This window comes from Phlebotomus papatasi, chromosome 1, assembly GCF_024763615.1.
Source record: "Phlebotomus papatasi isolate M1 chromosome 1, Ppap_2.1, whole genome shotgun sequence".
Lineage (NCBI taxonomy): Eukaryota > Metazoa > Arthropoda > Insecta > Diptera > Psychodidae > Phlebotomus > Phlebotomus papatasi.
The window spans coordinates 33,221,100-33,236,097 of record NC_077222.1 but is presented as its reverse complement, the minus strand read 5'-3'; the positions used below and the strand labels follow the sequence as shown (position 1 = coordinate 33,236,097).

General features: G+C 34.2%; 1 protein-coding gene across 2 annotated transcripts; it reads left to right on the top strand.

Annotated features, from left to right (window-relative positions):
- Positions 1-14,232, top strand: LOC129798867 (collagen alpha-2(XI) chain). Of its 2 annotated transcripts, XM_055842325.1 has the most exons (6): positions 1-237; positions 328-503; positions 558-1,047; positions 8,398-8,586; positions 8,649-8,806; positions 12,701-14,232. In XM_055842325.1, exons 1-6 carry the CDS (start codon positions 152-154, stop codon positions 12,751-12,753), a joined length of 1,152 nt encoding a protein of 383 aa, XP_055698300.1. In that variant the 5' UTR covers positions 1-151; the 3' UTR covers positions 12,754-14,232. The 2 variants fall into 2 exon arrangements, with proteins under 2 accessions (XP_055698300.1, XP_055698299.1); XM_055842324.1 differs by having other exon boundaries at positions 33-237; positions 328-1,047.
- Positions 14,233-14,998: the final 766 nt, after the last annotated feature.

Sequence of the window (14,998 nt, the reverse complement as noted above, 5' to 3'; positions counted from 1 at the left end):
GAGTGAAGCTTGGGTAGCAGAGTCCTCTTGCGGAAAAGCCAGTTCACTTTGTCCCTGTTGTCATTTCGTGTGGAAAAAAACTCTGCGGAGAAGATATTTTTCTGTGAATTTGAGTCATTTGTAGTGGTCAAAAGTGGAGAAAGAAGAGAGCATGGATAATAATACTAGCCACCCACCAATGAGGGGTGGATTCCGCGGACGGGGGCCGTACAGAGGCTTCTTCGATCCGCGCGGCCGGTGAGTTGCTGAAAAAGCACGCTGTCGCGCCCCCATTTTGGCGTCTCTTTGCATTAACTTGGCGTCTCTTTTTCTTCTTTTTTTTTCAAGTGGAAGGGGTCGCGGTATGGGCCGCGGAGGCCCAATGGGTGGCCGTGGCATGCCGCCCATGATGCGAGGACGTGGAATGATGCGGGGACCTCGCGGCGCCGGACTTGGACCGCGAGGAATGGGCCCGCCAAGGTCACGCGGCCTCGGACGACCCCAAGGCACCGGTGGACCACCAGGTACGAACTCCGACGAAGCGGCCCCCAGGTGTCTCACCACGGTGCTCTTTGCAGGCTCAACCAATAATACCAACACCACAACAGCCACGCCCGAGGACGGATCTCCCATCCAGACCACCACGTCATCCACAACTCCACGGGGCTCCTTCACTCCACGCGGACGAGGCTTCTTCCGTGGACGCGGCGCATACGGCGGGCCCGGAGCGCCCAATAACACCACAATTCCCGGCACCGGGCCCGATCCCAAACCCTTCAATCGTACCGACGGGAAGCCTCGTGGGTACATGGGCAGGGGCAGAGGCTTCGGCAGTGGCTTCAGTCGGCCCATGAACAGGAATTTGCTGTCGCCCGGACAGGGCAACGGCAACATTGCCCCTGTTCCGTCGCTGAAGCGCAACGGACCCGGTGGATTGCCAGGGCCGAAACGGGGACGCTACGATTCGGGCCCACCCACCAGGGGATTCGCTCCAAAGCCCAACTACGCCCAATCTAATCCAACTCACATGAACCATCAATACACCCAGCCGCAGCAGCAGGCTCCCAAGTAAGTTCACAATTCTTTTTTTTTCTCTTTCTGAAAAGCTTTTCCGGGCAGAAATTGCATGCTTCAAGTACTTCAAATGCAGATAAGTTGCGGAAATTCAATGTTGATAACAGGGGAATTTTTTGTTCTTACTGAATTTGAATTTTTTGCCAATATTTCATGAAGCAAAGATGATTTTGTATTTAGCATCTTATGCCCTCGACACACTTAGGACTTAAGCCGAGAGACGGTTTAGTGGAAAATTATGGAAAATTAGTTTGAACATTAGTGCAAATATAATTGCGCTAAGCCGTCTCTCGGCCAATCCTAAGGTCTATCGAGGTCCTTATCCTGATTTTTTTCTTACTTATGGCGCTGGCACACCTTTTCAATTGAGTGAAATTCAATCGATTGAAATTTTACCTCTTACACTTTCAAAGCAAAATAAGATATATTTGTCTCTTTCTGTCAATTGAAAATTGAAATTTCAATTTCATTTTCAATTTCAATTTTAAATTTCATTTGACAGAAAGAGATAACTGTATCTGATCTCAGTTTGAAAGAGTAAAAGTTAAAATTTAAATTGATTGAATTTCACTCAATTGAAAAGGTGTGCCAGCGCCATTAGATTCAATAATTTACAAAGATATTTGTCATTTTGATTGCATTTTTGCGCCGGTATTTTAACCCATTCAGTCAATGTACTAGAAATACTTGAGATAGAATGTTCATATTTTGGTATTATATTCCTACAGATTAATAGATGAATTTTTTGAAAAGAAAAAAAATTTATCTATTATGGGGGCGCGGGGATTCGCCCTCAAACACACGTCTTAACGGTCACTGAATTTAAATTCTGTGCATTAATTCATTACAAACTCTATTGCTTTAGATAGAGTAACTATCCAAGAAAACAAATTGGGGACCAGAATTTAAATCAGGATAGAGGAAAGTGGCCAATTTTAACAAATTCGACGGGATGTCGAATTTTCCGTTCGCCATTTTGAGCAAAAATTTTGCATGACCTTCCGCGAAGCAAGAAAATAATAACAAAATGTATTTTCATCTCTGTCGGACTTTTTTTCCCAAGAAATTGAAGGACTAAAGTTACTAAAAATCCATTCCCGACAGCAATTTGAGTATCAGTTGCCCAGGAATAAATGATCTAAAATCACTCAATTTGCGTATGATGTATAATGCAATGGTAAGGAATAGGGTAAGCAAATCCGTATTTTTCGGATTTTCGTATACAAGTGACCGCACTTCTATTTAACCGATTTAATTGTTTCCTGAGAAAAATTTAAAGGCTTTCAAATAGTTGAACAAGCGAAGTTTGTGAAATTAACACCAGAGGCGCTGTAGTCTCAAATAATTCAAAAGACTAAGAAAATTGTTTTTTTTTCCAAATCCAAGTATTGAGGTTCAAAATAAACAAAGTACGGGAAGACTTTGGGGAAAATAGGACAAAACAGGCATTTTATATTTTTTTACGAGCCCTACAGAAGATCACAGAGCTAAACAGAACATTGCTAAAGAACATTTCGTCGGTTCCGAAGAAGACTATTGTAAGTCTACTTACAGTAGTATAAAAAGATGGTATCATTGGATGCAGAAACCTTAGATCTATATCCCCACAAAATTTTATGTTGATTAAGATATTTCTGGAAAAGTTACAAGAAAAAAATTGAAAATCAGCGTGCCCAATTATTGAGTTTTTTGCCCATAATTTTGCTATAATTAATTTAAAAGTAGTGTTAACTAGAAGATATTCAATGCGTAAGTATGATAAAATAGTTTCAAAAGCTAAAAGTATACTAATTACAGTGATATTAATGAAAATAAATTTTAGCTGTCAAACTTCAAACCTCTTTCCTGTAAAGTTTACATTTTGGATTTACAATAGACTTCTTCGAAACCGACGATTTATTCCTCAACAACTTTTCTGTAGACTATTTTTCTCTATTTAGAACGGAAATGTGCTTTTGAACCCCTTTTCAAAAACTCTTCTTTCGATTTTTGGCAAGAAGTCTCTTCACTGCTTTCTTTTTTTTATAAAGCAGAGAAGAGATTTTTCTTGCCAATTAAAGATTAAAAAAAAATGTATTTAAAAGACCAATTTCTCATTAAAATAGAAGAACGTGGTTTGCAATAAAAATCTAGCTGAATAATATACTTATCAATTCTCTGAAATAAGGAAAGCTTAAAGTTTTGATTAAATATATTAAAAAGATTTTTTTCAATTTTCTAAGATAAGTAGCTACGGTTCTATGGCACGGATCGGGCTGAAACTTCAGTATGTTATAGCTGAAATTTATATCTATAAAAAAAACTTAATTCGCGCTGTAAGGTATCAAATTTGAAAAATTGATCGGCCTAGGGGAGACTGGGGCAAAACTTGTCAAAACGCATATTCTTATAGGAAATTTACTGCTGTACAACATTGCAGAAGACTATTTTTCTCTATCTCGAAAGAAATGTGATTACCGAATCATTTTCTAAAAGTTGATTTTGTGGAGATTCTCAAAATTGCTGGGGCAAATTTTGTCAGTCTTCGAATAGGGTAGAGTCAGTCCTTTTCGCCATGTAAGTACTTTTTCGCCACCTAATATAAAATAACTAATTTAAGGCATTTAAGAATAAGTAGCATTTCAACACTCATAATATGTTCTGTTCTAATATCCCAATACGTTATTATGTCTCTTAAATAATTGAAATTCGTTTTAAAACAGGTGGCGAAAAGTACTGAAACAAGCATAATTGGGGAAAATGCATATTTTTCAATGAGATTCTCTAAAATTCTCGAAACGTATCCTAGATATATAGATAAATATTGCTTCAAAGTATCTTTATACAAAAATTCATTTTAGTCTGACTAAAATATCACACCTTACGAGGCCCCTAAAGCTTAATGGTGGCGAAAAGTACTGACTCTACCCTAATTTGTGACGTTTTACTCTCGCAAACGTTAAAAATATCAAATAGACATATTTTTATAGGAAATTTATTCCTCTACAACTTTGTCGCAAATAATTTTTCTCTATCTTGACGAAAAATGTGCTTAAATTGATCTAATCAGTATTGATATTTTCTGTAAGTCAAATATTCCAAAAATAGGGTTCAGAATTTCATTATTTTTTATTTTACATAATCCTTTCTCGAATCCCTTGAAACTTTGTAAGTTTAAGAAGATTCACGAAAGCTATCTATAAAAAAAATTTCCAGCCTCAGTCTCTTTTACTTTAGAAAATAGTGAATATTAAAATTTTCGTTTTGACAAATTTTACCCCAGTCTCGGTTCTAATTAATATTCTGTCCTAAATGCTTGTCTGAAGGTTCGTCTCGATGAGGATTTTCAGATGCTAGTACAAAAGCTCACCACTGCACTGGTGGCGATGCCAAAAAATTCAAACAATTTTTTTTTATTAAAAACACCATTGTGCATTTGAATCAAATTTTAGGGTGTTCTAGGCAAGCTAAGCTATGAAGTTTACAAAAAGTTACGTCAAATCTCCGGTTCTATTTGACCGAATTTCATGAGTAGTGCAGAAACGGGTCCCGGTCAAAATTCCGAATCCTTAAAAGTGTCCTGCATTTGCTGGAGGCAAAGGGGAAGGTTCTGTATCATGGGAAATTATTCTACACATTATCCTCCATATAATTTCATCCCTTTCAGGATTTTGAACATTTGGGATTTTGGTTTTCGGAATTTTGGCCTCCTCCGTGCACAAACACTTTCATGGCAAACTCACTTTTTTTATATAGAGGAGTTATTTGAATCCAGCTTCTTTGCTCAGCTCTCAAAGCCGATAGAGAAGAGTTATTTACACTTAATCCCGGAATTTAGCCCATTTTCGGGATCGAAAAAAACGTGCGAAATGGCATTAGGGGAAACTGGGGTACCACCAAACATTTTGAAAGATGCGATTTCGACTGAATTTCCCAGGAAAACTGTAAATTTTTAGGTGTTGCTTACACCATGTTATAGTCTTGGATATAGGCTGCATATTAATGTATACAAGGATGATGTAAAACAGTTCAATTTTCCGTAAAAGGAAAATTGTATCACCATGCATTTTTCGCTTTTTTCCAACCACCCGGGGTACCAATAAACACTTTCTGGGGCACCAAAAAACACCTCATTTTCTCACCCATTGAAGTTAATTTGAGCATTCACAACAACTCTTAATTATAAAGAGAGTATTGAAAATGTAAATAATTCTCAAAAAAGCACTGCAAAATTTAGAATGAGTGACTAAAATAGCGAAAAACTAAAGTACTGTACATCGAACATATTTTTCAAGGGATTTTTCATAATTTTGTCAACAATCGACTTCTGACTGATTTTGATAAAATCGAAAAATCATTCGTCAATCCTTGACTAAAATCATTTAAGAATCATTAAGAATCATTTAATGCAAAATTAGCTTCTTGGGACTATATTTCTCCTGACTGAGTCTTATATGAAAATTCCATGAATGGATATAAATTTCGGAAATCGATGAAAGAGGGAGACGCAGAGTAAGAAAAAGAAGAGGAAAAATATTGCCATTCAAGCTACGCTCACGACATCTGCAATTGTGAGAAATTTGCCTGTTTGGTGGTGCCCCAAACTCTATTTTATGATGGGTTTTATATTCTTTTAAAAAATATGAACATTAATTTCTTTAGTAAATACATAAATATTATCTTAAAGCATGGAGGAAAGTACTGGTGTAGTGAAATTTGATGAAACTTATTTCAGTTTTATTTTCCAGGTAGATATATAAATGACTAAAATTATCAAAATCTCACAATTTTATGAAAAATTACTATTATTTCTAAATTACGTGAACTATGTTGAAAATTCTTTTGCTGGATAAGCATCCCTATAGTACCTATTATTTTCATATAGGTCTCATTCTTTGAATTCTAGTACCTAATTGAAGAATCGCAGCGTTTGGTGGTACCGCAGTTTCCCCTAGTAGAAATTTCATAGAAATGGCTTTATAAACTAAACACCGAAAATATGGTCCGGTCGAGACATTTTCGATTATAGCTCAGGTCAGGGAACATCCGGGGAGAAGTGCGACCCACCGTTGGAAAGACCTCGACCCCAGCTACAACATATTAAAATTTATAGAAAAAGCATCGTCTAGTTTTCGAAATATTCGAGATCGATTTTTCGATTAATCGGACCTTCGATTAAATCGGATGAAATTGCGGTGTCATAAGGGTTGTAGTACTCTACGAGGGCTTTCCAAAACACCAAAACTTTCAAATTCCGATAATTAGAACCGGTCATATGACCATTTGAGAATTGAATTTTTGACCCCTTCTAGCTCGGGTCAGGGGGGTCGGGGGACCTTAAGTTTGGCATTGATCGAAAGCTCTAAGGTCAAGCTATAACATACTAAAATTTGAGCCGAAGCGATGTCATAGGAAAATCGTTTTTTGGCGCATATAATATTTGTGACCCATGAGTGTCAAAACGTGTAAATCCAAAATTTGGGCAATATTGTGACCATAAAAGCTGAGATTGCAAAGAATCTCACCTAAAAATAGCTGCCTGTCCTGCCATACATTTCCTATTGCCAAGCCGTTACCATTGAATCGTTTGACTATTTTTTCTTTTACAAATTTATGCATTTTTATTGCAATTATCAGGAAAATTTGTAATTGGGAATCCTGCGTATTTAATATTTTGAAATATTTTATGAAAGTGATATGTAAAAAATTAAAATATAAATGCAAAACAGAATGCAAAAAAATGAAATTAATTTTCTCCTGAAATGTGATAAAATACTGTAATTGCTTCTCATTACCTTTTAGCTTGATAATGAAATATTTAATAAATTTTTCCAACAGATTGTGTATCCATAGTGACGATAAATTCATGAGAATTTATTGAACGTCACCAAAGTGTTACGTTAATTTAAGTTGGTAATGTAAGAGGGGAATCTCACTAACTATATCTCCTTCTTGAAGCTGCATAAAGAACATTACATATTTCTTTGTTCGGCTGCTGATACAAAACCTTTGTTCGACATTCATCTTATGAAGAAATTAATTGAGATGTTATCATTTAATCGATATCATAGTGTTTTCGTCTCAGCATGATTCTTTTGGTAAAGGAGATGGGATGAAAGAAAGGGAGAGAGAGAGAGATAGAGGGAGTATTGAATGTTTCAGATAGAGGAAATATATTTGCCAATTAATTCAAAAGCCGTTTGAGATTTTACGATATTACCTAAAAATAGCAAAATTGTGGCTTGTCTCCTTCGTTGTCCACAATTCAAATAGTAATCCTGAATTAGTAAGACTTGATTAATATTCATGAGAAAATATTCAAAGTGTGATTTTTAAGTAGATTAGTGATGTTTAAATTAATTTATGGATATGCAAGTGTCTCACCTAAATCGATAAATTATGAAGATTCTTCCGATTAAATTTGTTGCGGAGCAAAGTTTTTCATGCTTCCACTGCATGAATTTCAGCAAAGCTACGTATTTCTTGGTGTATAGCGTTTTGCTAATCCGAAATTGTTTAATAAGAATAACCTGATTTATTTAAATCGATTTTTACTTCAAACAGTTCATGCTCTCTTTTCTTATTTGTTTTACCATCTACCGAAGGATTATGTATGATAGTAAGGGATATTGAGAGACATGCATCGTGTCAGAATATTATACTCAGTAGGAAAAGAATAAAAAAGAACATGACTAAATATTTGCTTCACAGGACGTAGGGAATGGAAATTCTCTCTCCAGAATTTTAGCAATAAAATTATACCACATGCACACTTAGAGAAATCCGAAAAAGTCAAAATAACATTCCGGAAATATTAATTTTACCCTGCAGTATCGATCCGAAATCGGTGTAAATATTACCCTTTTTAGGTGTATTAGGGGTTAAAGTTACCCTTATTTCGTGTTGATTTTACCCTCAAAATGTGTAAAATTAACATTAAAAAATGTTGATATATTTTTACACCCGAAGTGTTAAAGTTATGACGAAAAAAAGTTAATCGTAGCCTCTTTTTTTCTCAGTGCAGTCTATTATTATTTTAAAGAAAGTCCCCAGATGGGCTGCCTTGGCTACCTTGAACAAAGTGTAAAGCTTTTTACCCTTTTCTCTAAAAAAAAATTATTAAGGATTACCCGACTGAGTACTAATTAATAACATTTCAAAAATGTCTCAAATTAAATTGCACTCTGCGGTTGTGAGGTAACCGCACGTAAGGTTTGAATTAATAAAAATTCTTCAGTGACTTCCATTTAATCTGTGTTGATATTACGCTGCTGTAAGGGCTTATAAATTGTCATTCGGTTGAAGAATTTGTCATGCGGAAGAAGAGATCAAAGAAAGACTAAGGGTATTGAGTGAATGTTTCAGCCATACTGGATATGCTGTTCATGACGGAAGTCAGCAGACAATGGATCCGTATGCTCAGTCCTATCAGCAGGCTCCGCAGCAGACCTACACCAATAACGGCTACTCCCAAACTGGGTACACTGATCCCAATGTCCAGACCACTGGCTATACTCCGACGACTGGGTATGATCAGCAGTACACAGATTATAGGTAATCCAATAGACTTAGATCGTAAAAGTGTTCTTTGAAATTCAACTGAAAATTTATTTTAGTGCTAGCACTTATGGTACTCAGGATACACGGTATCAGTACAATAACACTCAAGACTATCAGAGTGGCTATGGAACAACTACTGATGGCTACAGTACTGCTACACAAGATCCCTATCAGCAGTCGTCCTATGACGATCGAACTTACAACACTGGCTATGGTGAGTTTTTTTTATTTTAAGGCGTCTACACATTGGGAGCAATTTTCGTCAAAAATTGCGTTTTTGACAGAAATTTTACGTTTCCACCTACAACGCTGCAGGGAATTTCCTTCAAAAAATCAATTTTTGACAAAACTTGCTACCAATGTGTAGAGGCCATTATAAACATTTTATTACAACATTTCTTTAGGGTTTTACAGTTTTTGATTATTTTTTGCAAGTGCTTTTACTTCAAAATACTTTATTTTGACGAAAATGTGTCGCAGATCCCGGGTAACACATTCAGTACTTATTTAATTGCTTAATAAGTACTTAACTCAGTGACTTAATTTTAAGGAGTTGCAGACAAATGAACTTAAAATAAAGACTTGTAAAATGATACAAACATCAGAGATTTATGGAGAAGAATGAAAATAAGATAGCATAGATCTGTCTTAACACTAAGTGCGTAATTAAGGCATTTATAAATATTCTAAATTAAGTGTTTTTTTAAGGACATGAAAAATATTTTTGAACTCATTTTTCACTTCGCATAACATTAATTTTTTTTTTACTTTGGCATAATGAATGCGTTACTCTCTTATCTGTTAGTTAGTCTGGTTTGCACACTCTGGTTTTACAAAAGTATTACATGTATTCGTAATAAAAAGAAATCAATAAGATTTTTTATTAAAGAGGTGGCAAATGGTAAAGCGTCTTTTAGAAATAAAATAAATAAAACAAAAATGATAGCAAAGTATCCCAGGCTTTATGGAATGCTCGAACGCGTGACTTAGATGCTATAACTGAAAAGTACATTTGCATTATTTATCGTTTATCAGTTTTTAACCGATTTTAACTGATTAATAAATCACTTAAACGATCGCCCAAAATATTTTTAAGAGGAATACAATTAATTTTCGGACAAAAATTACTTATCGGTTCATTACGGGTTCGCAACAGAATTGAACTGATTTATAAATTACACAAAAGATTACCCAAAATATCTTAGGAGTAATATAATTGAATTTCAGATAAAAATTAGTTATCGGTTCAGGCTTGTTAGGAATTGCAAGACCTTTCCAACGAGTCTAAACTGGATTGACTCTCGGCTGTTTTCACGGCCTCTAGTAACGGCTCTTTCGAGCCACAGGGCTTAAGGCAGTGATGCCCCCTTGTGTAGGCTACCCCCGGGGGTGCCTCGAGAGAGTTTTAACCAAGGTTAGAAATAAATTTCCAATCTTGCAGTCCGGCAAATGAATGCCTCTAGGGAAAAATTCCTCCAGAAATATTCTCAAATCCTGCCCTAGGTCTTAAGGCTTCTTGAAGAAAAGCCGCTGTTTCCTGGCAGTAGGGAGCCAATTGGCCGCTGGTAATCCTTAGGCAATAGGATGCCGCTGGTCTTGGGCCAAAAGGGAGATGCGATTTCTCTGGAACAAGCACTCTCGTGCTGCTGGAAGTGAAACTCAGGAATCTCTATCGCAATCTGATTTATTTAACAAAAATTAACCCTATTTATACAAAATCATTTTTACCCCACTTAATTACTAAGGTGAACTCCGTGAACCCATAATGCGTCACTGCAAAATTGCACATTCTTTATTTTGCTGACGAAAAAATGCTGATCAAGAAGTTAATGAACGAGTGTCATTAGCACTAAAAGCATAATGACCTAATTTTAATAAGAACAATTTTCAATCTCTAATATCATAGAAACTACTTGTTAGAATGGTATCAAATTGATATCAGATAGAGTTAAGGATATAGAAAATAGGATGGTAAATGTTTAGGATCGTTTAGCATCCTAGTTTCTACAATATTTGCCGTTAAAGTGAGGCTTGTTTTGTATACTTCGTAAAATGACTCGATTTAACCAAAACTAAAATCCGTATATTAGTTAAACTATTCGTCTCTAATTGAAATGACAGGACATTCCTAGTAGTAAAAGTATCTAAAAATAGTGTATTAGTCCTTAAATCATTTAAGGATAAGTCATTGACTTAAGAAGTAGAGGAAACAAAAACCCTTGTAAAGCCTTGGTGAAGCCAAAATTGTCCAGCTTTTGTGTTGAATTATTCGTATTCTTGATGATGATTTAAAACACGGATTATGACCTATGCTTGGATTTATTCAATTGTAACTTCACACGACGTTTCGGAGATGTTTGTCTCCTTCTTCAGGTCTACAAATTTTCTATAAAAACAATTTAAAAACATTAAATAGCAAAGATTTTTTCACATTACATTTATATTAACACTTACATGGAGATAATTGGGATAAATCGGGTCACAAGGGATCAGATGAGTCAGATGAGTCAACTGTGAAAACACTGTGAAATATGACGTTTCAAGAAACATTTAGAGTTGTGAAACCCTTCTCAAAAGTACGTAGAGGTGGAACAAAATGGCCCGCGAACAGCATAACTTTAATTTTGGCATTCTAGCAAAAGCTCTCCATGAATGCTGTCAGTCGCTTTTCACTCACAATTAGAGAATCGCAATTCTAGCAGTTGTGAAAATTTGCCGTGAGATCTTCATTTTTATTTTCTCACTAGTGAGAGCTTCACGAAATCTCAGAATTCATATCCAGAAGTGCCTTCTCGCAGTGTGGATGCTTCTTCCGTGTTCCTGATGACCATGTCGCATATAAGATTAATATTAAGATTAATACTTTCTGGACTGCGAGAATGCCAAAAAAAGATAGCAAGTGTTTTATCATGCCTCTCTCTCGTGTTTCGCTCGAAAAGTGACCGAATCACAGTTGGCACGCTTGGAAAATTGCTCGAATTGCCTTTAATACGATTCAGAAAGCAATTAATACGAACAGTAATATCTTACTCATCGTATTATTCCACTAGAGTGTAGTCTTTCTAACACACGTGATATTCCATTTGAAATTTTGCATACTATATACCTGTCTCTCCGGCTTTTCTTAATATTAATATTAAATTTATATGTGACACCGCGGTGAAGTTGGCACAGACGGTAGGGGAAAGTACTCTCCCTTCGAACGTTCATGCCTTCGAATGATGTGAATTTTCTTTTAGTTTTTTTAAGAGACTTACACATTTCTATTAAATATTAGTTGGCTTATCATCAATTGTTAATAATTTCGTGATAATTTAGTCTAAATCTCTTACGAAAAATAAAAGAAATTCACATTATTTGAAGGTACGAACGTTCGCAGGGAGAGCACTTTCCCGTACATTTTATAACGTTTTATTTATTCCACGTGGAAATGTCTTCCAGATATTCAGTTATTTCTACCGGGCGATACTTGAACTCACAAACAGTGAAAGTCGAGTCAGAGATCTCACCGCCCAAGATACAACGGTCTTGCCTATTGCCCCACTGAGATCCCCTTCTTTCCAATGATTGATATAGTACCATTTCATTTTCTACTCCAATTTCCACTCTACCTTCGCGTTTTACCTTTCGCACAATATATGCCTTAATTGACTACTTAATTAGTTACTTGTTTTGTGCACTTAGGGAAAGCTCTTGTTTAAGAGAAGAGACAATGCCTTTAAATTAATCATTAATCAGTACAACTTTACTATTTATTGTGTTACCCGGGGGCGTTTAGAAAAGAATTCATTACTCTGAAGTTCTCTTAAAGAAAATCCTTTGTAACCAAATAAAAGAAATTCAAGTTTGCTTTTATATTAAGGTTAATCTTCACTGAAATATTAACTTATTTGACCTTTAAAAGGAGCTTACCGGTTGTTTTTATTTAGAAAGTTTACCAATTTTAAACGAAAATTCAATTATTTTTTGTGTTCCAGTTTTATTGTATTTATTTATTTATTTTTTATTATTTTATCTTTCTTTTGTTTATATGTAAATATTTGTTTATTTTTTGTGATTATATGGCGATTTAGGACATTTTCGAGAAAATATGCAATTTTTCTTTCAGATGCTAATGCCTATACTCAGGGATCTTACCAAAATTCTACTGGGTACTACTAAGAAATGCCACTTTTCTTCAATAGTGTGCTCAAGGTAGAGATCATTGGGAGTGTGAGCGTGGAACTTTTACAGTGGACGCTGAAAAGGTAAGATAGTCTTGTAAGGAAAAATCCAGAAAAAAAATATGGAATTAGTAGAGAATTTATCGTAATATCTTGACTATATAATATAACAAAAAAGATATAAATGGAAAGAAAACAAAACAAAAAAAAACTTAGAAGAAAAATATTAACAATTATACATTTATGAAGGGATAAAAAAAACATAAATTAAAAATAATGAGAAATACAATTTTTAGAAAAAATAAAAAAAAAACAAAACAAGAATGCAAAATAAATATAGAAATTTGTGGAAGATAAAACAAATAATCTGCACGACTAAATTCCACTGAAATTGCACTTTCAAGAATATTAAATGGTTTGTTTTTTTGATATTTTCCATACATCTGGGACATTTTTTTTTTTAATTTGAGGGCAACCAATATTAATATAGAAAAGGGATTTTTAGCGTCTACATAATTTAGATTTATAATTTTAGGCCCAAAATCTAAGGTGAAAGTGTCTATTTGTTATGTTCGATATCACCAATAACCAAAACATATTTTATCCGTATTGACACTTTAAATAGGATTCTAAGGAAATTAGATTAGCATTCAAGAAAGAAATATTAAAAAAGGAATACAGAATATTTGCAAACTATTCATAGAGAAATCACTGATAAACTTAAAAAAGAAAACAAAATAAAAAATAAATAATAAATATTAGAAAATGTTCTCCCAGCAAACATTATAAATTGAAAAGAAATAAATATGGGAACTTACAAAGAGTTTCATTACAAAAAAAAAGAGAATAAAAAAGTGGGAGAACCAAAAGCAAAAACTTTAGGTATTTCTGCTGGTTTTTTTTATCATGAGAGCTTCATGAATATAAAGAAAAAAATCAGTGTGAAAGGATCGGAAAGGAATAATTTTTAAATATTTCTCAAGAATTTTCAGAGTAAACAAATTACACAAAATTGTGAATAGTAAAAAAAATACCCCATCTTAAAAACATTTTAATAACTTTTAATTGAATCATTTGTAATTGTAGTGATAGATTCCTTAATAATCCACAAGTTATTGTAAGTAAAATCGTATATTTAGATATCATTGGAAACAGAAAAAAATCCATGCACTTATAGTTGCTTAACCCGAAAATTTTACAGCAAAACAAAGTTAGAAAAAAAACATTAGAATAATAGAAAAAAAATTAAGCCCAAAACACAAATAATTTAGATTCAATATTGCTGCATCTTTTTGCACCAAAAAAAGACAAAAAGTTTGACTTAAAGTAGGATTGAAAAATTAATTTCAACTAAACTTATACAGATATCCAAGCAAAATATTCTTAAACTCTGTATGTGTGTGTATTTGTTAGAAAAAATATATATTCTGTGGCATTGATAATTAAAAAGATATTCTGATGAAAAAAAATACAAAAATGGAATTTCATAAATTGCTGGAGAAGAGATTTTTTTTGAAAGAAAGAAATTCACTAAAGTGAAAACGTAGCCGGAAAAAAATGATAATGATGGTAAATAATATTCGTAGAGAGAATAATGTAATATTTTCTTTTACAGAATGAGAGCCGAAGAAGAAATTTTCGAGAAAAAAAGTAATTTTTTATCGACAGTGTATCTAGAATAGGGTGTCCTTAAAATGCCAAAATACACATTTTTACTTTTTATGTGGAAAAAAGGATTTATTGCAGAAAAAGTGCAAATAAAAATGGGTAAACTACGAAAATAAAATAAAATACAGGTGAAGAAAAAAACAAGAAAAATGCGAGTGGAAGCTTAATAGGGTAAGTGTACCAAATTTCGGACAGCTTGCAATTCCGGCCACCTATTTCGTTCCTCGAATTTCCATGAATTTTTAATTTTTACTTACTCTAAAGATTATACCGAGTATACAATACAAAAGAATAGCAAAAAATGTAGCTTTGACAAACCAGATGATATGAAAAAGAAATTAGAAGAATTCCCGAAGTGCCAGGAACTATGAGAATGAAGGTGGCCGAAATAGGGCACCAAAGCTATGTCTACATTTTTATTCATTTTAAAATTTTTTAAGAATGATTTTAGAGTAAATAAAGACGATAAACAGTCTACAAGGTTCCAAGCAACACGCCTTAAAAATAAAAAATTAAAAAAAAATCAATTTGTATTAAAAATGTTACATTTAAAACTTGAGACTTTGCCGCTTGCA

What these genes read in the sequence shown, in the direction of transcription:
- LOC129798867 (XM_055842324.1), top strand. Translation starts at nt 152, where the DNA reads ATGGATAATAATACTAGCCACCCACCAATGAGGGGTGGATTCCGCGGA. An exon ending in TTCTTCGATCCGCGCGGCCG is followed by an intron (nt 238 to 327) that starts GTGAGTTGCTGA and finishes TTTTTTTTCAAG; the next exon opens with TGGAAGGGGTCGCGGTATGG. An exon ending in CCGCAGCAGCAGGCTCCCAA is followed by an intron (nt 1,048 to 8,397) that starts GTAAGTTCACAA and finishes TGAATGTTTCAG; the next exon opens with CCATACTGGATATGCTGTTC.